This window comes from Metopolophium dirhodum, chromosome 7 (assembly GCF_019925205.1).
Source record: "Metopolophium dirhodum isolate CAU chromosome 7, ASM1992520v1, whole genome shotgun sequence".
Taxonomy (NCBI): domain Eukaryota; kingdom Metazoa; phylum Arthropoda; class Insecta; order Hemiptera; family Aphididae; genus Metopolophium; species Metopolophium dirhodum.
The window spans coordinates 12,777,152-12,800,582 of NC_083566.1; the positions used below are offsets into that span (position 1 = coordinate 12,777,152).

General features: G+C 29.9%; 2 protein-coding genes and 1 long non-coding RNA gene across 3 annotated transcripts; 1 reads left to right on the forward strand and 2 right to left on the reverse strand.

The window, feature by feature from the left end:
• Nucleotides 1–627: 627 nt before the first annotated feature.
• LOC132948547 (uncharacterized) lies at nt 628–6,421 on the reverse strand. The gene is made up of 2 exons (XM_061019061.1): nt 5,784–6,421; nt 628–1,779 (listed from the first exon to the last, which is right to left on the reverse strand). Exons 1-2 carry the CDS (start codon nt 6,386–6,388, stop codon nt 1,449–1,451), a joined length of 936 nt encoding a protein of 311 aa, XP_060875044.1. The 5' UTR covers nt 6,389–6,421; the 3' UTR covers nt 628–1,448.
• Nucleotides 6,314–23,410, forward strand: LOC132948548 (uncharacterized). Its single transcript, XR_009665031.1, has 4 exons — nt 6,314–6,427; nt 16,905–17,027; nt 17,119–17,680; nt 23,280–23,410. It is a non-coding gene; the product is annotated as an uncharacterized LOC132948548 (long non-coding RNA).
• Nucleotides 11,347–17,349, reverse strand: LOC132948546 (vacuolar protein sorting-associated protein 26B-like). Its single transcript, XM_061019060.1, has 7 exons — nt 17,212–17,349; nt 15,559–15,693; nt 13,851–14,083; nt 13,598–13,762; nt 13,428–13,534; nt 13,121–13,332; nt 11,347–12,453 (listed from the first exon to the last, which is right to left on the reverse strand). Exons 1-7 carry the CDS (start codon nt 17,212–17,214, stop codon nt 12,205–12,207), a joined length of 1,104 nt encoding a protein of 367 aa, XP_060875043.1. The 5' UTR covers nt 17,215–17,349; the 3' UTR covers nt 11,347–12,204.
• Nucleotides 23,411–23,431: the final 21 nt, after the last annotated feature.

Consider the following 23,431-nt stretch of genomic DNA (forward strand, 5'->3'; position numbering starts at 1 on the left):
AGATATTATATGCCAATATGGCAAAACAAATTAACACTGGGAGCGCTGTCGACGCCTATGAAGGCTTGAATCACGGTATATCTAATCTCTTGGAAGATACTATCTGGTTTGAATCATAGAGTAAGATATAATGGACTGGAAACGACATGGTCGGCGAGGGTCAGGGGACGGCCACAAAAAGGTGTCACTTAGCTGATAATAATACTGTTCTTGAAGTTTTTAACGCTACCGGTGGTTTTATTTGGCTACACAATTTGTATCTTAGTCCGTGTTAAATGCAGAGGGCGCTATGAACTCCATGAACACGTAGCGACCCCCCGCACTTGCCTCTTATACATACATTCGTGACTGTGATAAGCTGCTCGTTTCCAGTCCATTATATCTTAGTCCGTGGTTTGAATTATCGAGAGTTGACTTTATCTAACAAAATTGTTTTTCCCTCGCTTTTGCGTTTGAAAAGATGTCAATGACTATCTCGGAAGTTCTTCTCCTTTCTATGTTCAGTATGAAAATGCCACTGAGACGTTCTTGACTTGCGCAAAAAATGTTTGATTATGAATATTGGGACGGGCCCGAATTATTCTCTTATTTTTAATCTAAGAGTTAGTATTACATTTGGCCATTGGCAACAAGTATGAACAGTTAGGTATGATATTTGATTACAATAAATTATAAATATTTAATAATATGATCAATTTGTTTTTTTTATTCTTCATTTTACTTAAATTTTCTTCAGCTACAGCTTTACACTTAATTTTAACACATCTATTTGGGGGCCTATATCGGATTGGATCCTAGGGAGGTCGATGTGCAATGCACACCTTGCACACCCGGTAGTTGCGGCACTGTATATACTATATACTTTTGTATAGTATATACAGACTCGTAATAAATTATATGATTTTAGTACAACAGAAGTAAACAAGTCATCTCCATTTGTATGATACGATACCTCTGCATTTAACAATCGGATTTTTCTGGTTGATACACCAAACAATTTAAAACTAATTTTGACAATAATATGGAGCGGTGTTGTTGTTCTGAGGTCTTCATAATATTATATTATTGTTATCAAGTCGTAAAATGGTTTGGTGAGGTACTGGTAATGACGTAAAGCTAATAGGTAAAAATACTTTAAGTATGTTAACATTTTTTTAAAGAGTTGTGCCCCGGGCCCCGCAAATTGTAGGGACGGGCGGACGGCCCTGACAAGTAGGTATAGGTTACGTTTTTTTCACATTATTCGAATCGTTAATGAACCCAATAATAAATGGGTACTAGGTATAGAGTTTCACCAGATCTCCTAAAATGAAAGGAAAATTGATAATAGTCTGATATTAAGAATTATACAAAACTGTATAACGATCTAAATTCCAAATTTGTTTATATAATATATTAACTATTAATGTATAATTATTGATTATAAGTTTTTTTTCCAATGCAAATGATTATAATACTTTTGCAAATAATTGCATCGTATTCATCATAATGGTTATTTCTTTGTATACTGACGTCAACTTCACAATCGTTTGTTTTTGTGAATTAATAACAGAGTCCATAAAATATTCACTTGCTGAAGGTTCGCTTTCGGAAGTTTCGTCCATCTTTACGTAAATCGTATGAATGCCTGTCTTGAAAATGGCTTTGCGGTTTTTCAACAGACTCGATACTAAATCATCCGCAAACCGTCGACAGTTTTCCGTTTCTCGATTCAACATTTTTGTTTTAATATGCTGGAACTCCAATAACGAAGTACAGTCGTTCAGACATTCGGTTTGCCTGTAAGTATATTTTATTATTCAAAAGATGTACCTGGTGTTACGAAAACGCAACTGGTATTTTGGTTATAATATAATTATTATTAATTTATTACGTATTATATTATAATTTAACTGGCAATTTATACATATGTGTATTATATATTTATAATTTATTAATTTATATATATACGTATTGTTTTACATTTTTATCAATTACATATTACAAAAACTCTGGAAATGGGTACTTGCTGAAAATTGTTATAAGAGTGAGTCGAAGGCAATGATATATTTTTTTACCATTATACCATAGTCGTAAATCTCTGTGGTGCATTCTTAAGTACTACTAATCAGCACCATGCGAATTTTACAGTTAGAACTTCGATCGAATAATTAATATTAATATTTTGTATTATATAAAATATAAATAAAATTATATAGATATAGATAGCCTGTAGAAATATATAAATGTACCTAATAAACGGTATTAAATCACCATTTACTGAATCCACACAATTCTTAAAAAAATTACATAAAAACGGTACCTGTGTGCAAAAAGAACAAATGAAATAGGTGTTATATACTGAAATAATTATTTGAAAACAAACTTTCCCACAATAATATACTAGCGGACGACAGACGATAATATCGTCACAATACGACTATATATTTTATCATCTGGCACTAGACAGTACCTAATAATAATTCTTTAAAAATAAATGTACAGTAAAATATCAGGTTTTGATTGAAGAAAGCATTCAGAGATAAGTAAATTTACAGCATTAAGAGATAAGTATTTCACTACATTTTAAAAGGTTTTTCTGAGATTCTGAGCTGAGCGATAAATATATATATTAATTTTACAATGATGTACGTTTTTTGACACTACTTTTTGGACATTAAAAAGCTTTGATTTTTTTCTGATTGGTAAGTTAATCTAGTTTGCCTTTTTTTTGGTGGGGGGGGAGGGGGGGGGTCAAAAGTAAAAATTCCTAGGAGTTTTAACGGTAGGTACATTAAATTTTCACCAAATGTTTGTATGGTAATTATAAAAATATGTATTTAAAAAAATATTCGATTCTTTTTAGTTTTTTTAAATTATTTTTGATACCCAAATAATTTTTGGTCTGTAAAAAAACTTAAAATTTTTAATACAAGGTTCCTCATAATTTTTTATTAGTGTAATTAACCGTAAATTGACAATTATTTTTTTTTTTTTTAAACGTTTGATGTTCAATTTGACATTGGATAATCATCCATAAATATCCGTATAAAACCTAATGATTTCTCATGAAATATTGTTTTTTTTTTTGTTTTAAATACGAATAACTGTAGCTACTGTAGAAATGAAATTATCACCGTATTAATATATTTTTCTATACTACATACAATTTTCAAAATATTTTTACGGTTTTTGAGTATTTATATAGGCCTTGGAACTTTTTGATTTTATTTTAGTTTTTTCGATAAATATATTGATAAAAAAAGTTCACTAGCTGTGTCGAAAAGCTTGAAAAATTAGTACAAGGTTCCTCATAAAGTCATAAGTTACTATAATGTCTAATAATAAAATAAATTAGGTACTTTAGCAATAATATCATAAAATATACTTAGTAGGTATAGTTATCTACTATTGTCTAATATTTACGTTTTTCGTATAGGTACATTATATTATATATCACTGAATTCAAATTTAATACGTCTTCCATTACAGAGACTTACTTGACGCCTACTGTCAGCACTACAGCAGAGCAGTTCCCACTTACCACTTTTTTTAAAAACAATTTAATATTATACATGTACTAGGTATACTACATGTGATAAAAATATAAAATATACTTAAAAACATTTCCGGCAGAAATCGATTTTGAATATCGGTTAAAATCGTTAAAAAATCGAAATCAAAATCAAAATCGAAACCTCAAAAGTACAATACCGGTAATTAATATCGAAACCAAAATCGAAAAAATACAAACCAGTAAACAATATCGAAACCAAAATCAAAAAATAATAAAACGATAACCAATATCAAAATAAAAATAAAATTTTTTTTCGGTTTAAGCCCTGCTATTTTTAAAAGTTCCTGCGTTCGTCGTTGAGGAGGCGTTTCACTTTAACGTAGTACCCTATTACCTAGGTTTGGTTAATAAAAATGTAGAACTTAGGAAGGTGCTGTTTTTATTACAAATTATGAAATACAAAATAATTGTCCAAGGTTTGTATTAAATATGAGCAGGTGAGCTGATAACAACTAGTCAATAACTTATGCATCTCATTTTACACCCTGTGGCAGAACAAATTAGAGGACCATTTCCAAAAATATATGAACTAGTTTCAAACACAAAAAACAATATTTATTAATCGTGGAGTTTGTTTAGAAATAATGATTTTCATATAAGGAATGACATAAAATTAATAGTTATTTGACATTGGTTATACTATTATTTGTTATATGTTAATTTAAAGCTAAATCAAAAACAATATCTTACATAGGTTATAGGTACCTACATAATATTATAGGGTATAATATGTCAACTGCTGTGTTATTTATTTCATATAATATTGTTCGAAAATAGTATGAAAATAAACGTACTTAAGATACAATTGGCAATTCCAACAATCAGACGTGTTGGGAGAGTTTTGGATGTGGGCACATAATTAATAAATTACACTAACTGTGCATACAAGTATAGATAACAGATTGATTCAACATAGGTTATACTTATCGTTGAAAATTATTGTTCGTCGTTAATCCACACTAGTTCCACGAAAACTGGTATATTTTATAACTTTGGTTTCAAATTTTAATATGGGTAAAACTGTTAAAATATCGGGGATCTATAGAACTCGCTGACAAAATTACTAGTAATAATATAATGACATTTTACACGTTATAACACTATAACACGTTATAACTTATAACACTTAAGGCACACAGCATTTCCTAATCTAAAATCCAAAAATAAATCCAGAATAAATTCGACGAATAATAATTTCTACTAGGTATGCAGTGCTGCCGTAATGCCATATTGATATTATAATAATATTGTGAATTTGTGCTTTGTGCAGTGTATAAATGATTTTCATAAAATTAAGTAAAATAAAAAGTCAAGTCATTTGATACTAACTCCTAAGAAGTAGTTAGCATTTATTCTTATTTAGTTATTTTCAACGATTTATCTGATTTTCTCATTACTGGCTTGTAGTCGTTACTTATTTGTTATTACTTATTAGTAAATAGTAATGACTAATAACTAATATTTAGTCAAGGTAGATTATGAACCTTTATTGTTTATTCAATTTTTAGTCAATAGTAATAAAAAGTTTAAAACCGATTTTGAATACCATAAAAAATCAAAATTAATATCAATAATTGAATAACTTTTTTCTTTTTTTTTATTGAAAAAAATTTATATTTACAATCTATATTTACACGTTATACAATAAGTAAATTTGATGGGGTTTGATTGACGGAAGGGGGAAGTCACCCAATGGCAACACCTCGTGGAAAATTGAATAAATTACAAATTCAAAACCAATATTCAAAATCAAAAACAAAAATCGGTTTTAAAAATTGAAATCAAAATCGGAAAAATGGAAAATCGGTATTCAAAATTGAAATTAAAATGGAAAAAAAAAATTTTATTTTTTCGATTACAAGCCCTGTATAAGTATAACAGTTTTTAATAATGTAGAATTTGGTGGACTTGGAATTTATTGGAAAAATAATTGTGGAATTTGATAATATAGGTACCCACACGTGTATTGATTGAATAAGGAAAGCCAGAAAGGTGCACTTTTTGTGGAATCTTAAGTTTAACACCTCCAGAGGTGGTTCAGAATTCAAACCCTGCACCACCTCCAAAGTTTTTCCAGAGTAGAGACCCTGTAACCATCATACATTGGGTAGCAACTATTAACTTGGTACCCATATGACTATTATAATATATTAATACAGTAGCACTGCAGTATAGCAGCCACTCGGTATATGTGCGCTGATATATATTTTTATGTATTCGGGAATACTTGATGTGAACCCTGTTGATGTTCGAATGAACGTCGGACAACCGATCGATGTTTGTAGTCAAGTACTCCAACACTTGTCGATGATTGGACGGCACATTGCAGACCGGACAGGCGCTAGACCGCGTGTCCATCAATGCCGAAACGAAAGCGCTCATCGTGTGGTCAGTCGTGCGATGGTTATCGGTCTGCAGAACGGCCGTGGGCAGGTCCATTCGGAAATCGGCGCCGCAGTCGCATGATCCACCGCTGCAGTGGATGAACGTGAACGCGTCGCTAACGCCCAATACTTCGTAGCGCCGGCCATCGACGTACGCGAACCGATACGGTCGAGCACACCGGACGGCCCACCGACGGACGGTCACCTCGGCGTGTCCGCGGCCGCCACCGCCGGGCAAGACGACGTGCGCTACCATCTGCGACGCGTAACGGAACGCGGCCGGCACGACGATCACCGCGGCCCCATCCACCGCGGACATGTAATCAGCCACCTCGTACTGGCAACGCACACGGCCACTGTCGATGTCGAACCGTTCGTTATCGTACGTCAATGACACCCATTTGCCGCCAAACGCACTGACTCCGGCGATGACGTCCGTCGAACCCATTTATGTATACAGGATGCACAGGTGAATCCTTGTACCTACGTAAGTGTTCGTTAACTTTGAACGTGTATAATAATTAAAGTAGTCGATCAATATATAGATAATATACCGTAGGTTGATGACTACTGCACTGGAGCTATAAACATATTATTCAATATGTGCATATATACTATATAGATATTGCTGCAGGTGCCGTGTCTTTCGTGAGTTGATCAGCCTCCAATGGTGTATACTGTATATAATATGTAGGTATATAGGTATAGTTTTGTGTATTAAAAGCAAGAAGATACAGTTTAGTATGGATATAGACGGCCGTAAAACTGTATAGCGATTAGTGATCGATGTAGTGATCGATATAGGTAGGTATGTCGATGATCAAATCGAAAGTGATTCTTTCCCACAATATTATTAAAGTCTATAACAGCATTTATTGCATCGTGACTATGGCGACCGAATTCGTTTTTCTCGTCACTTATTAAAATTTTATAACAGATTATGATGTGTATATTATATTATACCAGTAGCGTAGACATGATTTCTGAAAGAGGGAGATCAAAAAAAAAAGACGACATAGCTAAATGGGAGTGGAAAATTGGAAAATTCTCCACCCTCTCAAAGGTTAGGTTAGGTTAGGTTAGGTAAATCATTTTTTCTTATAAACACTAACATGTCTTGTATACTTGGAGGAGAATTGGAAATGGTTTTTAAATAACAGACTAAATTAATACATTCATTAGAAAATTAAGTTCCCAATTCTGTATTGTATTCATTTTTAAAGTTCAGCAGATATCCTAGCTTATGTCTGCTGCTGTCATTTTAGTTAGGTTTAAAAAAAGTAATATTTTTTTAAAAGGTTCTCATAAGTAATGGATCTCTATAAACATTTTCCCGCCCTTAAAATATGGCACCCGGGGATCAGCCCCAGTTGCCATCCCTTAAATGCGCCACTGATGTCTGAGTACACACTCAATAGTCAAGTCTATTGAGTAATAGTTAATACCTATTCTTTATCTAATCGACGGTTTTTTGCCGTTTTTTGCCGTTGATTGACGTTCGGCTAATCAAGTTATAGGTATTGTACCTATATTCGAATAAGTTAGGTTAGGCACTCCTATAATATTTCTACAACGAAAAATGAGCCGTCGGCGTAGCCTTGTTCCCCATTGCAGGGCAAAAAAAAACTCGCGTAGCATATTCAGATAAGCTTTAATACGCGTTGTTGCTCCGTGCTCGCAAGTTGCAATGTTCGTTGTTTATTTATTTTTTCTGTAGTTACCAATGTACGATTTTGAATTTCTTTGTTGAAAATATTTAATTTTAAAATACATTGTTCTAAATTGTGGTCCAAGAATTAGATAGTAATGAAATTAGGTACTTAAAAAACATTTATAATAAGCACCTACTAGTAAATAGGTTACCCAATATAAGGTATTTCCTAAGCAGTCAATTAAAACAAACCATTATTTTTCGAATATTTATAATTGGTACAACATATAAATGAAATAAGCACTTAAATTAACATATTGGTAATAACAAATTTAAAATATTTGTGCTTATACTTAAAGGTAATACTTAAATCCTATAGGTATATAATATGTTACATAAGAACTTGTAAAGCATTTCTTGACAAATGCCAGTCGTACATTTATTTTTAATATTACTTTAAAAAAATTAATTTAGTGAATTTTTGCCTCAGTGAAGATTTATTTTTAAATACTTCCTTAGAATTAATTTATTTTGCATAATGGCGCATTCTTATGTTGATATAACTATTACCTATAGCTGAAAACAAACTATATTCATGAGACGGAGAACCTAAATCAACATTAATAGGGTGAGAATTTGGGAAAAAAAAATAGTAAATTTTTATTTGATATATTTTTTTTTGTTAACATAGTGATACTTTGTTTCACATTCTTGTGTAATATTTTAGATTCTGAGCGAAGCGATAAATGTATTGATTTTACAATGATGTGTGTTTTTTTTTTTATTTTTTTATTTTTTTTTTATTTTTGTGTCTGTCATCACCTTTTAGGACAGTAAAAGTGCTTGGATTTTCTTCAATAGTAACTTTTCTGATAGGAAAGTGAATCTAGTTGGTACTTTTGGGGGTCAAAAGTAAAAATTTCCCAGTAGTTTTCACAAGCGACGTGAAAAACAAAAGAAAAATTAAGGAAAAACGGGAATTTTTACGCAAAATCTGTTTTCGAGAAAATCGATTTTGGTTTTTGGTGTAACTCTAAAACAAATGACCGTAGGTACATTAAATTTTGACTGAATGTTTATATTAGCATTTTCTATACACCATAAAATTTACAAAATATTTTGACACTTTTTGAGCTGTTTACGGCCATTGTCAGTTTTCAATTTTTTTAGTTTTTTTTTCTATAAATATCAATAAAATTTTATCTGTTGAGTAAAAAAGCTTGAAAATTTAATAGAAGGCTCCTAGGTTATTGTTTCAAAGGCAGATGAAAAAAATTAAAAATCCTTAGTCACAGTTTTTATTTATAAGCATTTAAAGTTCAAATTTTGACAAAATACGGAAAAATCACAAAAATAGCAAATTATTTTGAGTGAGAATTCATAAAAATTTTTCTTTTTAAATCTAAGATTTGAAAATGTAGTATAAGATTACTCATAAGTTTGTCTACCTTTATCAAAAAAAAAAATGTCTTGAAGAAACTTAAATTAAATTTTTATGAGCGTCTGAAATTTATATTTTTACAACATTTGATATTTACTCGATTTCTCATGTAACAATTTTCTTATTTTATTGTAATTAAAAAACGAATGACTGTAGATACTTGAAAATTTCACTGAATGTTTATATTAGCATTTTCTATACACCATACAATTTTGAAAATATTTTGACTCTTTTTGAGCGGTTTACGGACATTGTCAGTTTTCAGTTTTTTTAGTTTTTTTTTTCTATAAATATCAATAATATTTTATTTGTTGGGTAAAAAAGCGTGAAAATTTAATATAAGGCTCCTGATATATGGTTCTAATAGCAGTTGAAAAATATTAAAAATACATTGGCACAATTTTTTTTTATAAGCATTTAAAAATCAAATTTTGACACTATTTATCAAATTTATAATTTATTAATTATTTTGTAGTTAAAAATATATAAAATGTTTAACTTTTATGGCTAAGGATTGAAAATTTAAAACAAGGCTCCACGTAAATAGGTTATATATAAATTACTTTATTCACAATAATATCATCAAATATACTTGGTAAAATCATAGGCTGACTGACCGTCTTCGCTCAGAATCGTTTTTCTTATACAATGATATTATATCATTGAATTCAAATTTAACACCATCCATTACAGTGACCCACTTGTAACCTACTGTACAGCAGAGTGACATCCACTTATCCACCTTTTTTTTATTACAACTATAGTCTGAAAAGATTTTTCTAATTCCTTGATAATCAAAGATACAGCCTTAGATAAAATTTTTAATTTTTCTCGACTTACAAAATATGTAAACTGAATACCTGCTGTATAGTTATGATCTGATTGAGGACTTAATAATATACCTACACAGAAAGGACACGCAAGTTTTTTGCATATACTTCTTACGATATATCCCTATATTTCCTGCAATGTAATCTAGTATTTCACCTGTGTACTCTCCTGACTGTACATTATTAAGAATATCTAAATAATTATTAATATCAGATTCAAATATATTTTTATTGTCTTCAGTTATAAAGCTTCTTTTTTCACATCGGAAATCCAAAACATCCCCTTCAGGAATAACAAAATGAGAGCAATTACCATTTTCCACAGTTATGTTTTTAGTAAATAGTAATTGCCTTTGACTTTTTTTGAATTGGACACAATTTGGGTTATTGTTAGACCCTCCTCTCGCTCTTACACAACCAGAAAAAATTTCAAGATGATCTTGTGACATTTTGTATGTCAAGACAAATTTAAGGGGACTTTGAGATCTATATAGAAGTTTATAAGCAATTTGTATAGTAGAAGACATTGTAACAATAAACCCATATGAGGTACACAAAATAACCATGATTAAGTAAGTTTGATTGAATTTACAATAAAGCAGGAATTTAATTAGTAAACAGAATTTGACGCCATGAAATGATCGAAATTGCGCAACGGCATAACGCACTGCCTTGTGCCATCCAGTCCTGTTGCCCTGCAATGGTGGGGGAAGCGATTCAACGAGCCGGCTCGGTTTTTTGACGACTAGTGCGCGCTCCAGTATGGTATATACATCTCGATGGAATTAGTAAACCCGCGTATAAATTATTTTTATCATGTGTATTGTGTATATAGTATATACCAACTTATTTTTTAGTTTTTATTTTATTTGCAAAATTTCAATATCTGTTTTATTCATTTTTCAAAATAATATAAAAATTTAGCTGCATATATTTAAGCATATTTTGACAATATTGACTGCTTTTTTCTGCAATCCCAAATATATTTTTGGGCTGAGAACAACTTTTTTTTAAAACCAATTTTTGCAGAGCTTTGTTTATTGCCATAGACACCCAAATCAACCAAAAAAAATATTTAATTAATTTCCTTAACGAAATGTAGCGTGTTACTAAATATTTTTTCACTGCACTATAGGTACCCAAACCCAACAACATACCTGATTCCTCAATTGTCCTTGCAGAGGAACAATAATATCTAGTACCTAGTACCTAGCATGCTATTTATAATATATCAAGAAATTTTTTATTTAATTCAGGTATGGCCAAGGTATAACAATCTTGTTAATTTTTCATAGTTGATTGTTTGGATTTGATGAAAATAAAGCTAAAAAGTAGAACTGTTAAACAGTATAACTATTAAATGCACAGCATTGGATAGTAGTATAGTACTATTATAATGTTAATATTTTTGTAAAGAAATATAGAATATACTATAAAATTACATACAGCTACAAATTTAATTATTTGTTTTTTTAATAGAAACGTTAAAAACTGATCAATAAATTTATTTATAAATACATATATGATACATTTACTATATGATTAAAATGACATAGTTCGTAATAAATACAATAAATAATTTTTTAAAAAAATACACGTCTCGTAAACATGACTATTTTAATAGTTGGCTAAGGTAATTTGTTTACATTATCCGCTGATGCACGAACCAAAATAATATCAGGTGATTATAATTATAATAAATAATAATAATGTATTGAATGATTTTATATACATTTCATAAAATACAAGAATATATATTTTTCAGTATTTGAATTTGATTAAAATAAAACAATTATAAGTGTTTACTATAAATTAAATCAATTACATTTTTAAACAATAAATCACAATAACAATAATTAAGGTACCTATAGAACTTCTACGAAATCAACAGATAAATAACCTGTGTATAAAAATATATAAATTAATACATTTATGTAGATAAATATTAATTTTTGGTATTATATAGGGTGAACCACTGTGTTCTCACTTGCAGCAAACACAGGAAAACAGGAAAATACAATGGCCCACTCTGTATATAACAACTATATCATTTATAGAGTATAAAAATTTGCCGCTTTGTATAACATAAAGTATTTAACAAGTGATAAATTGTTTGTATATTAATTTATAGTACAATTTTATATTATGTAAAAAAAAATTTAAGTGGTTAACCTGTTAACATAGGTATTATTAATACATTTTCAATAATTAGGACTAGGCATAATACACTATTATTTTTAAAAGTTTTAAATAACTGGTTACATTTATTTTTCTAAAGAAATTCGGAATCAAAATTAATGGCATTTTGTAGACATATAAAACAATATTATTACTATTTCATATTATTCACTAGTACTATCCTCAATTGATGAACGTATTTGTTCATCATCACCTTCATTCATTGGGGAATGGTTATGATCATTTTCCGAGTCAGTATTGTCAATTGAACCAGATGGTTGAACTGATTGAGTTGTAGTTCGTGGAGCTTCACTTCCTTTAGGTCCATCTTTACCAGAGACTAAATGAGAAGGTTCATTACGATTTTGTATTCCTTTTAAATGTTTTTCTCCTTTCCGCCATAATGTTATTTCCTGTAAATTTATATATTTTATAGCTTTACTGGGTATGAAATTTAAACTGAAATTCAGTTACATAGAATTTTTTTTTTTAATTCTTGGGAATATGGAAATAATAAATAAAAATTGGCTTGTCGTGAACTTTCAGTGCCAATTTGTAATTTAAGAAATTTAGAAGCATTTAAATAATGTATACATACAAAAAGCTTACATTTATGATTTTTGATTTGATATTTAACAACAATGATTCAAAGATACAAATTTTAAAAACTTTCCAATTAAATTCTATACGATGCAATTTTTAAATTTGAAGTACTCTTTAAAAATAATTTACAATTATATGAGGTGAGTATTATAAATCTATAAACAATCAATGTTATGTTAATACATTTTGTGTAATCTAAGTTTTAACTTCATTAACAAATATGTAAACAATTTATTAACTATATAAATTACAAATTATATCAAATATTGTTAAGTTTCTACGATTAATATTTGTTTTATTAAAACAAAATAATAAGAATCATAGGAGAAAAAAGCATTGTAATGAAAAAAATACTAATGGTCAAATAAACAATAATATTTAATGTTGTTTTAAATATAACATGGTAAATATTATTGTTAATGATTTTAAATATGGATCAATAATTTGTTAATTAAATAAAAAAAAGTTATAACATACTTGTTGTTTAAAATAGCGTCTATCTTCTTCATCCATTAAAACAAGATTTAAAAAGTATCTCACTGAAAACCTCTTGTTTACATCTCTCATAGTAGGTGTGAGATCATAACCAGCAAGAAATACTCTAATAGGAATACTTTCTCCTCTAACAGGTGCTCCATCCATTATTTCATACTTAGCTATAGTTTCATTTTCATTAAATGTATTGGGACCTAAACAATAAAAAATATATATTTATTAACTAACTCAAAAATGTCAAACATATTTTACTTGAATAATACAACTAATATAACATAAAGAATCTAACCAGATCCAGTAGTTTCTCTTTTAATTATTGCAATTTCCATGTGTTTTATCTTTATTCGTACTAGTAGAAAATAAATTTTACCTACAATTACATCTTTCAAGTGATATCTAAAAAATATATGCATATATTAATAAATTAAAGTATAAAATGATATTTGAGTAATAACACACTTGCACTTATTGTATTCAAACTCAATATGTAAACAATCTTCAATTCCTACTTCCATTTTTATACTATTATTCATATCAGGATAAGAGGATAAAGTATGTACTATAATATCCATTTCTTTAACTATGTCATAGATTCTTCGTATGATGGTAACCCTCAAAAAGTACCTAAAAAAAAAATAGTATACAATCATTTAAACCTTAATATAAGACATTTATTATTGAATTAATTGTTTTGTAAACTATTAGTCTATACCTCAGCCTCACATTAGAGCCAGTATATGTCTCATATGGTTTTTCTACATTTAAAAATTCAAAATTATATGAAGTATTCTGTAACATTTCTCCAGGCCTGGCCAGTTCCTTGACTAGTGATGTAAACTCATGATGGTTACCTCGATCATAGTACATTTCTATTTGGCCTATGAATTCAACTTTAATACCCTGATGTTCCAAACGACTGCTTGACTTTTTTAGTATTACATTAACCTATTAACAATACAATTTTTTTTAAATACAAAACAATAAAATGATTTTAATAATAATAACATAACAGTTTAATTCTTAATCCAGATAATTATATATTATCATAGTAGATCTAAATTCAATGGCATACTTGGGGGGGGGGGGGAGGAGGCAAGGTATAGATTTGCACCTTTCTGATTTTATAAGAAACTCAGTGGGCCTGGCTAATATGAAGAAATATTATTTTGTATAGGTACCCAGGGCCCCCACAAGGGGGGGGGGGGCTGTTGGGCCTGGAGTACAGGTTCCTGTTGAAATGTATTTGGTATTGTTGACATTTTGATATAAATACTTATTTTATACTATTTTTGTTATTTTAAGCTGTGGGTTAATCATTTATTAACCATAAATTGTGTATGGGTCACCATTATTGTTTATTCTTCTTTTGTCAAACAGAAAGACGCAAATATTAATTAGGAACCCATTTACAAAGATTTGTTTGCAGGGACGTCATGTACAACCAGTGACGTGTATCATGAAAAAAAATGGTATTACTCAAATAATTTTAGGTGACCTACCCCTCATAATACTGTTATACCGACCTATGAAATTTCCTATTTTTCTTCTATCAATACCCACCCACCCATATTTAAGATGTTGCCTAAGCAACACTTCAACCCTATGTTACACGCCACTGTGTTCAACAATAATAATATAATAATCCCATATACTTTTTTTTTCAACATCATCCAACAATTTATCAACTAACACAACAAAAAATTTAAAAACAAGATTACCACTTTTTATTTTATCCAAGATTTTTTAAAAGCTAAAATGATACAACTGAGATAAGTAGTTCTATATTTATTTATCTGCTCTTTTTTTGCCTATAACACCGAATGTTGAAATTACTTTTCCCCTTTTTTTAATTTACTTTTACCCCTTTAAATTGCGATTTTTACATTTTGAATATTAAGAATTTTTAAATATTAATAATTTTAAAGTGGAAAAAGTTATTTTAAAATTGAAGGTAGTCGATTTCAAGTAAATTTTATAAAAATTTCAATTTTTTTCAGAAATTGTATCAGATAAATAGTTAAGAGGACGAGATACCCGCATATGTTGTCTCCGTCTTGCAAGCGTGTAACATAACAAATAGCACGCTCAGCAGAACACATGTAGCTCCGTTAATTTAAAAATTAGAGTGAATTGACCCCTCTTATAAAATCTAAAGGTAAGATTAATAATCTAGGCAACCTTATGGGCTTTTTATTATATTTTAATTTAATATTCAAAATGTAAATATCGCAATTTAAAGGGGTAAAAAGTCAGTCCTTACAGTTGGAAAATATAGGTTTATTTTGGTAGAAAACACAGATGGGTCGAATACCCTTAACTTCAAATCATTCATAAATTAATGAACCGTTTTATTTACCCAACATTTTAAAAATATTTATGAAAAAAGTATCTAAGTAAAATAAAAATGTTAAGTGTATTACTCTTCCAGATACGGTTTCTCCATCATAATATATTAAACTTTGATCTTTTTTACTGCTTTCGTCTAGTTTCTTTTTTCCATCCGGTCGATCTAACACTATTTCCAACTCCGCCGTTTGCCCAAGCCCGAAAAAAGTCTGTAACAATCATGTTAATATATATCATAAATAAACATTAAAAAAAAAATGTTTCATTCCATAAATTAGAAATTAATACATTTTTTAAAAATTTAAACTTATACATAGTGAATACAATTTCTAGTCTTTTATTAAATTAGATACCTATTAAATAAAATTGTTGGCCAGGTTTAAGGACAACAATGATGATAAGTATAAAATTAAGGTTAAATTATTATTTTAGAAGGTATTAGAGAAGGAACAGTTAGGTCAGGAGCTCACCAAATCAGTGCGAAATGGGTGGCTAGGTTATGACACTGGGCATGCAGTGGGTCGAGGCAGTTTTCTTTTTCACTGCATATATGTGCACCCACCCTTAATCTACAAGATATATTTGATAATATTAAGTTTTATTAAACATGAAGATACAACAATGTAGATATGTTACAATTGTTGGGATGTATTAAATATTAAAAAAATACAAGAATAGGTAGAAGATGGTAGAAGTTTTATTTTTCATAATTTACCACGGTAATTAAATGAAACTGCCAACTACCTATAATAATTAATAATAGTAATATATTTACTATAGAATTGTTAACTCAAACATAATTTGATTTATTTTATTGATTGAATATTGCATGGAGGAAACATGTAATTATTAAATACATAATTATAGTGTAAGAAACTCAGTTTTTGCTCAATACAGATTAATATTTGTTTACCGATTATAAGCAATGAACAAGATATAGTTTCTATATTCATAAACTTATAATATTCACTATAGCAACACAAATAAAACTGTCAAATTCTACTAAATGATACTGTTCTAAAGAACCTCAAAACAAAAATGTGTGTATAACTAGCTATGTATTGTCTTTAAAACAATTTTATAGTATTAATATTTCAGATCATAAAATTAATAAAATAGGTAGGTATCGTGAATTTATAAAATAAGAAAACTGGGTGCCTAGGTATTTTGTTCAGTTAAAATTGATTTAGATTAGGTACTTTCTTAATAACATTTAATTAGATTTTACCATAATAATATTTAAATACCATACATACTATGAGTTTATGACTTATCTTGAAAAAATACCTATTAGAATTTAAAAATAAGCACGTAGGTACTGATAAAATCACCTAATTAGTTGTAATTGAATATTCTGTTTAAGTAAAATACTCTAATTTATTAAATCAACTGTGATTGGAAATATTATGTTAACATTTAGGATAGCAGCGGGTAGTAAATGTTTAATGCCAATTTGGAAAATAACTACCTATGGACAAAACCCTATTGGTAACCTATTATTTATGACAATATTGAGTGTGGTAAGGCCCACCACCAATAAGAGGTAAATGCACACAAAGTTAACTAAGTATGTAAAAAGATTGTAACAAATAACAAGTAATATTTGACACAATCGAACACATATTGTTTGGCAGTTTGACGACTGACACAAGTGAAGAACGTTATTGGGGGAGCCGACTGTGGTCAACAAACAACAGTTAATCACCAGAACGGAGGGCGGCACTCACCATTTTCGAGTTTCGTCGTCGGTGGCTGGACCAATTTCTGGACGACTGGACCGCCGTCCGCGTACAAAAAAAAACCGTCGACGGCGGACGGCACTCAAAGGTGAGCGTCTTGATGAGGATGACGTGCTGACGGTGTCCACCGCCCAACAGCAGAAAAACAGACCCTGTTCTCCGCTGTGCTCTATCTCAATCGGCAGACAATATCATCGTCGTGGGCATGGCTGGCTATTCCGAAAACGCACACGACTAAAAATTCGTACACTGTCTTCGGTCGATGGTTCCCGAGTGCAACGCGACACAACACACAACAGTTCACAAATGTAGACGATTTGATTTTAATTTTTTCTTATTATCAATCGACACACACACGACAGACGTTACAATAAAAAAAAAAATGAAAATAATAAATCGAAAAAAAACACCCACAAGCTGACGGCGGTCAATATCACAATTATTCACAATATCGCAGGTATAATAATATATTATTATTATTACGTACGTACATATAATATTTTATAGTATTAAGTATATAATAAATATGTATAATAAACGGTGCGTGCGTATTATGTACATACGTATAATATATACAATATATATATTATAATGTTATGTGTGCGGATTACAATACGGTGGTCATATTATAAGTAATAAGTATGATAATATCACGCACATAGAAGTAACTATGTGTTGGTAATGTTTCGACTTTTCGAGATAAGTTTTTATTCGCCGTGACGGGATATACAAGCGCCCAGTGCAGCCACGTCGCAGGGGCCAACGGTCGGGGAGAACGTATACGTCACGGCAGACGGTATTTTTTTATTGGAACATAATATAGGTAGTGACATACTATGTATATACCTATGTATTATGTAATGTAACTATGTTACTATAGTAACTTATTTAATAAATAATATATACTCCTAATAACTAGGAACCTACCTATTAAGTATTAATTATTTGATTATTTCAATTTTCAGTTCTCCCTCATCGTACCTATCTACCGCGCACGCATTAAAATCAACTATCAGGTGGTTATTTAAAAATATTTACAGTCTCACGTATAGCCGTATATCAGTATATGTATGATGTATCTATATTCTTAATTCTATACTTAAGATTAAGTATAATGGCATAATGGTATACGAATATCTGGAGGCACCTGCATGATACTATACGCGAGTGTCCTAGGGCTGGCAATATTTCAAATTTTGATACAGGTATCAATGGTATTACCGATTATATGGTATTTTCGGTGAATCTAAAGCAATTATTCCAATCCAAGAAAATTTAATATTTACTATAAAAATGATTTTTGTACCTATTACATTATTGTTCAAAAAAAGGTCAAAATATTTTTTATTTTTTTTACATTGGTCTTAAGCCCAGCAACTGAGGTCATTAGCTGTAGGATGGTACTGTAGGGTTTTTGGTACGGTTGGGAACGGTAGGAGGAACACGTTTTTGTACTTGGCAAAATTTTCTAGTGGGCGTATGGTATCTGCCATGCCCGGGTGGGGGACGGCGGCTTTTCTCTCCGGAAACCGTGACTGCCCAAAATAAAATGCCACCTGTAGCCGGGATCGAACCGACGTCGGTGCTCGTCGCAACCGACGCCTTAGTCCGCTCGGCCACTCCGTCCCCCCAAAATATTTTTATAATACCGCGGGGGAGGGAAAATTATGAAAAACAATAATAATATAATCTTCACAATATAGGTAGGTAAACAAAAATAATGGTATCTCAACAATGTAGAATGAATAAATAATTATTTCATCGACCCAAACCCAATATGAGGTCTGATTAATATTATTAAAATTATTCGTAGGTATTACTATTAATATTAATCCCATCATTTAAAAAAATGTATTATTAAATATAAAGGTAAACAAGTGAGTACCGCTCTGCTGTACAGTAGTTGTCGATCATGTCGTTGTACTCAGTAGCGTACGCAGGATTTTAGTTCGGTTAGGATTTTACCTGTATAAATAGTTTGCATTATTTTTTTCTATATAGTTTTTTATATAACAAATTATAGTCTCAAATTTAGTCTAAATTTACAGTGTTTAACCTGGTTATCTATATAGAACCTCTTCAGGCCGTAATAAACGTGGTTATAATCGATGGACGACGATATACCATCGATAATGGTAGACGTTTTCCCAAACAGCGTTTTGTAATGATAATATTATAATATTATTATAATAACATTATACTAATATTATTCGTTATTATGTTATAATAATATTTTTAAAAAAAAATGCTGTCTGGGTAACTATGTTCTAAATAAGCCAAAAAAAACTGAAACTATGATTATCGACATCTCTGTTATATTCAACAATTTATTTTATTTCAATTAAAAATTACTAAACTACCATAAGATTTTTTTGTAGAAAAAATAAATTTCTAGGGGGTCAGAATCCTAGAACCTTACCCTTGCGTATGCCACTGGACTTATACTGGATGTGTTACATTTGAATTCAATGATAAACTATTGTATACGAAAAACGATTCTGAGCGGAGACGATGTGTTAGTCTAGCATACTTCAGACAGGGAGCTACTGACGGGTTGACCTCACCCAATTTATCTTCCTTGAAATTTCTATAGCTAATAGAATCAGTGCTGCTGAATACGATAGCAATTCTGCTGATTCGTTAACTATATTCAGGGGGAAGGGGTGTCTCCAAAATCGGGACAAAAATCAACCGACTATGGCGCCTTAGCCACCAAGGCACCGACACCAAATTATTTTAAATACCTAATTAAATGATGTTATAAAAATCGGTTGATGAAAATTCAGATTCTAATATGTAAAAATTGATGTAATTGATGGTAATTTATAAAGTTCATGGGCGGGCCTATTGTAATCGCGCGCGGGACCCGATGGTGAGAGCGGGGATAGCAGCTGCTGTGGTGGGGAGACGCTTGAATTGCTTACAGCTATATGCACAAGCGTACGCGCACGCTTGATAAAGTACACATTTTTGACATTAGGAATAAATAATAATAGATATAAATAAAATAAAATATAAATAAAACAATAGATAATAATACTCCAATATTTAACAAAATATACCGTAGTCTAGCCGGTTATAATATTACTATATTACTGAACAATGACCTAGGTAGTTACTACTTACTAGTTACATAACTTTGAATGCTTTTGGTAATTACGCGCCAGCAGTTAAAATAAAAATTACGATAGACAAAATTACTGATACTTATATCAAAAGTCAAAAGAGAAATAGTTACGATAATTATGCGGACAGAGTAATCTGTTATAGGTGCAATAAAACAGGACATTATGCTTCGATAAAATAGGCAGTACTAGTTATCGTGGTCACTAAAAGGAGACTATAAATAAGCTTTTACAGCAGAGGTCGATACTTGCTCGTTTGACGGTTTTAAGATAGGAAAACGGAATATATCTATTATATACACACAGCCTTTAAGTGGCGTATACGACTACGAAAAAGTATTTTGGTTTCCGATTCTCATACTGTCAAACAAATAAATATGAACACCTGCTGTAAAAGCTTATTTAAATTATCTTTGGTAACGAGTACTGCACAAAAATATAATTAAACAAGCAGGGCCGTCTCGAGGGTCTAAAACAAGGTCCAACAGCCAACAGGATTTACACTCTATAAGGTTACTTTACTCTCGACCAACTGACCACGATAATGAGTACCAGAGGACTGGATGTTCGAGGGTGAGATCTCTTTAATCTAGACAAAATCTTACTTCTATTTCTCGACTTGCTACGATAACAAGACAGTACTGGAAGAAAAAGTAGGTAGGTACTACAGTATCTTGCTACTTTTTCCAAATGAGTTATTTAAAATACTGTTATTTACCACAAAAGCCTGAAATAAAACTTAAACCCAATTTTCGGTCAAAAACACTTTTATTGATGCAAATTTAAAAAATTTTGAATTACAAACCATGACTAAACACAATTAAATGTAAAGGTAACAAAAAGATGATCAGAGATTATTGGTTAGAGATATCAGCAGTTAATACTAAAAACAGATATATAAATAATGAACTTAAAAATGAAGCAAAAAAAAAAAATCGCTCCGCTCAGAAGCTGAAATAAAAAAATTTAAATAGAAAGTATTTTTTACTCTGAACAAAAAACTTAAAAAAGATAAATAAAGATTTTTAAATAATATAGTAAGTACATTCATGTATTCAGAGGTACTCCTAGGTATAGCTATTTAATGTTTAAAAACCAACCAGACTTAAATAAATAAAAAAAAAGGTAGACAAGTGGGTACCACTCTGCTGTACAGTAGGTGGTGACAAGTGAAGTGGGTCACTGTAATAGATTGTCTTAAACTTGAATTAAATGATAAAATATCTTTGTATAAGAAAAACGATTCTGAGCGAAGACGGTCCGACAGCTTATGATATATCTGAGTTTATTTGATGATATTATTGTGAATAAAGTAATTTATACATAACCTATTTTCATGGAACCTTGTTTTAAATTTTAAACCTTAGCTATAAAAGTCGAACATTTTATACATTTTTAACTACAAAATAATTATTAAATTTTGTCAAAATTCGAAATTCGAACTTTAAATGATTATAACAAATGCGCCTACGTATTTTTATATTTTTTAACTGCTATTGTAACAATATATTAGGAGTCATGTATTAATTTTTCACGCTTTTTGGCCCAACAAATAAAATTTTATTTATTTATAGAAAAAAAAACTAAAAAATTGAAATTTGAAATTGTCCGTAAACAGTTCAAAATATTTTGAACATTTTATCAAGTATAGGAATTGATAAAATAAACATATGATATAAATTTACAGAGTCTACGATAATTCGTAGATAATTCATTTGTTTTTGAATTACAAAATAAAAAAATCGCTACACGAGAAATCGAGTATAATATAATAAGTATAATATAGTATAATATCCAATGTTGTAAAAATATGAACATCAAATACTCATAAAAATTTAGTTTGACTTTCTTATGGACATTTTTGTTGTTGATAAAATTTTATCTGTTGAGTAAAAAAGCTTAAAAATTTAATAGAAGGCTCCTAGGTTATTGTTTCAAAGGCAGATGAAAAAAATTAAAAATCCTTAGTCACAGTTTTTATTTATAAGCATTTAAAGTTCAAATTTTGACAAAATACGGAAAAATCACAAAAATAGCAAATTATTTTGAGTTGAGAATTCATAAAAATTTTTCTTTTTAAATCTAAGATTTGAAAATGTAGTATAAGATTACTCATAAGTTTGTCTATACCTTTATCAAAAAAAAATGTCTTGAAGAAACTTAAATTAAATTTTTATGAGCGTCTGAAATTTATATTTTTACAACATTTGATATTTACTCGATTTCTCATGTAACAATTTTCTTATTTTATTGTAATTAAAAAACGAATGACTGTAGATACTTGAAAATTTCACTGAATGTTTATATTAGCATTTTCTATACACCATACAATTTTGAAAATATTTTGACTCTTTTTGAGCGGTTTACGGACATTGTCAGTTTTCAATTTTTTTAGTTTTTTTTTCTATAAATATCAATAAAATTTTATTTGTTGGGTAAAAAAGCGTGAAAATTTAATAGAAGGCTCCTGATATATCGTTCTAATAGCAGTTGAAAAATATTAAAAATACATAGGCACAATTTTTTTTTATAAGCATTGAAAAATCAAATTTTGACACTATTTATCAAATTTATAATTTATTAATTATTTTGTAGTTAAAAATGTATAAAATGTTTAACTTTTATGGCTAAGAATTGAAAATTTAAAACAAGGCTCCACGTAAATAGGTTATATATAAATTACTTTATTCACAATAATATCATCAAATATACTTGGTAAAATCATAGGCTGACTGACCGTTTTCGCTCAGAATCGTTTTTCTTATACAATGATATTATATCATTGAATTCAAATTTAACACTATCAATTACAGTGACCCACTTGTAACCTCCTGTACAGCAGAGCGACATCCACTTATCCACCTTTTTTTTTAAATGTCAATGTAACAATATAGTAGGAGCCTTGTATTACATTTTCAAGTATTTTTGTAGGGTATGTGGTAGTCATGATCACTGTCAAGCTGCATATCCAAAAATAAAGTCGGAATCAAGACACACCAAAATGACCGATGGGGACCAAAAGTAACTGCGAAAGTAACAAGCAAAAAAATCACGAGTCATCTGAAAAGTGGTAAGCTACCGAG

Coding starts and splice junctions, on each gene's coding strand:
- LOC132948546 (XM_061019060.1), bottom strand. Junction 14,084..15,558: donor GAGAAACCGTATCTGGAAGA/GTAATACACTTA, acceptor TATTGTTAATAG/GTTAATGTAATACTAAAAAA. Junction 13,333..13,427: donor AAGAGAAACTACTGGATCTG/GTTAGATTCTTT, acceptor TTTATTGTTTAG/GTCCCAATACATTTAATGAA.
- LOC132948547 (XM_061019061.1), bottom strand. CDS start 6,388: ATGGGTTCGACGGACGTCATCGCCGGAGTCAGTGCGTTTGGCGGCAAA. Junction 1,780..5,783: donor ATCAACAGGGTTCACATCAA/GTATTCCCGAAT, acceptor ATATACTTACAG/GCAAACCGAATGTCTGAACG.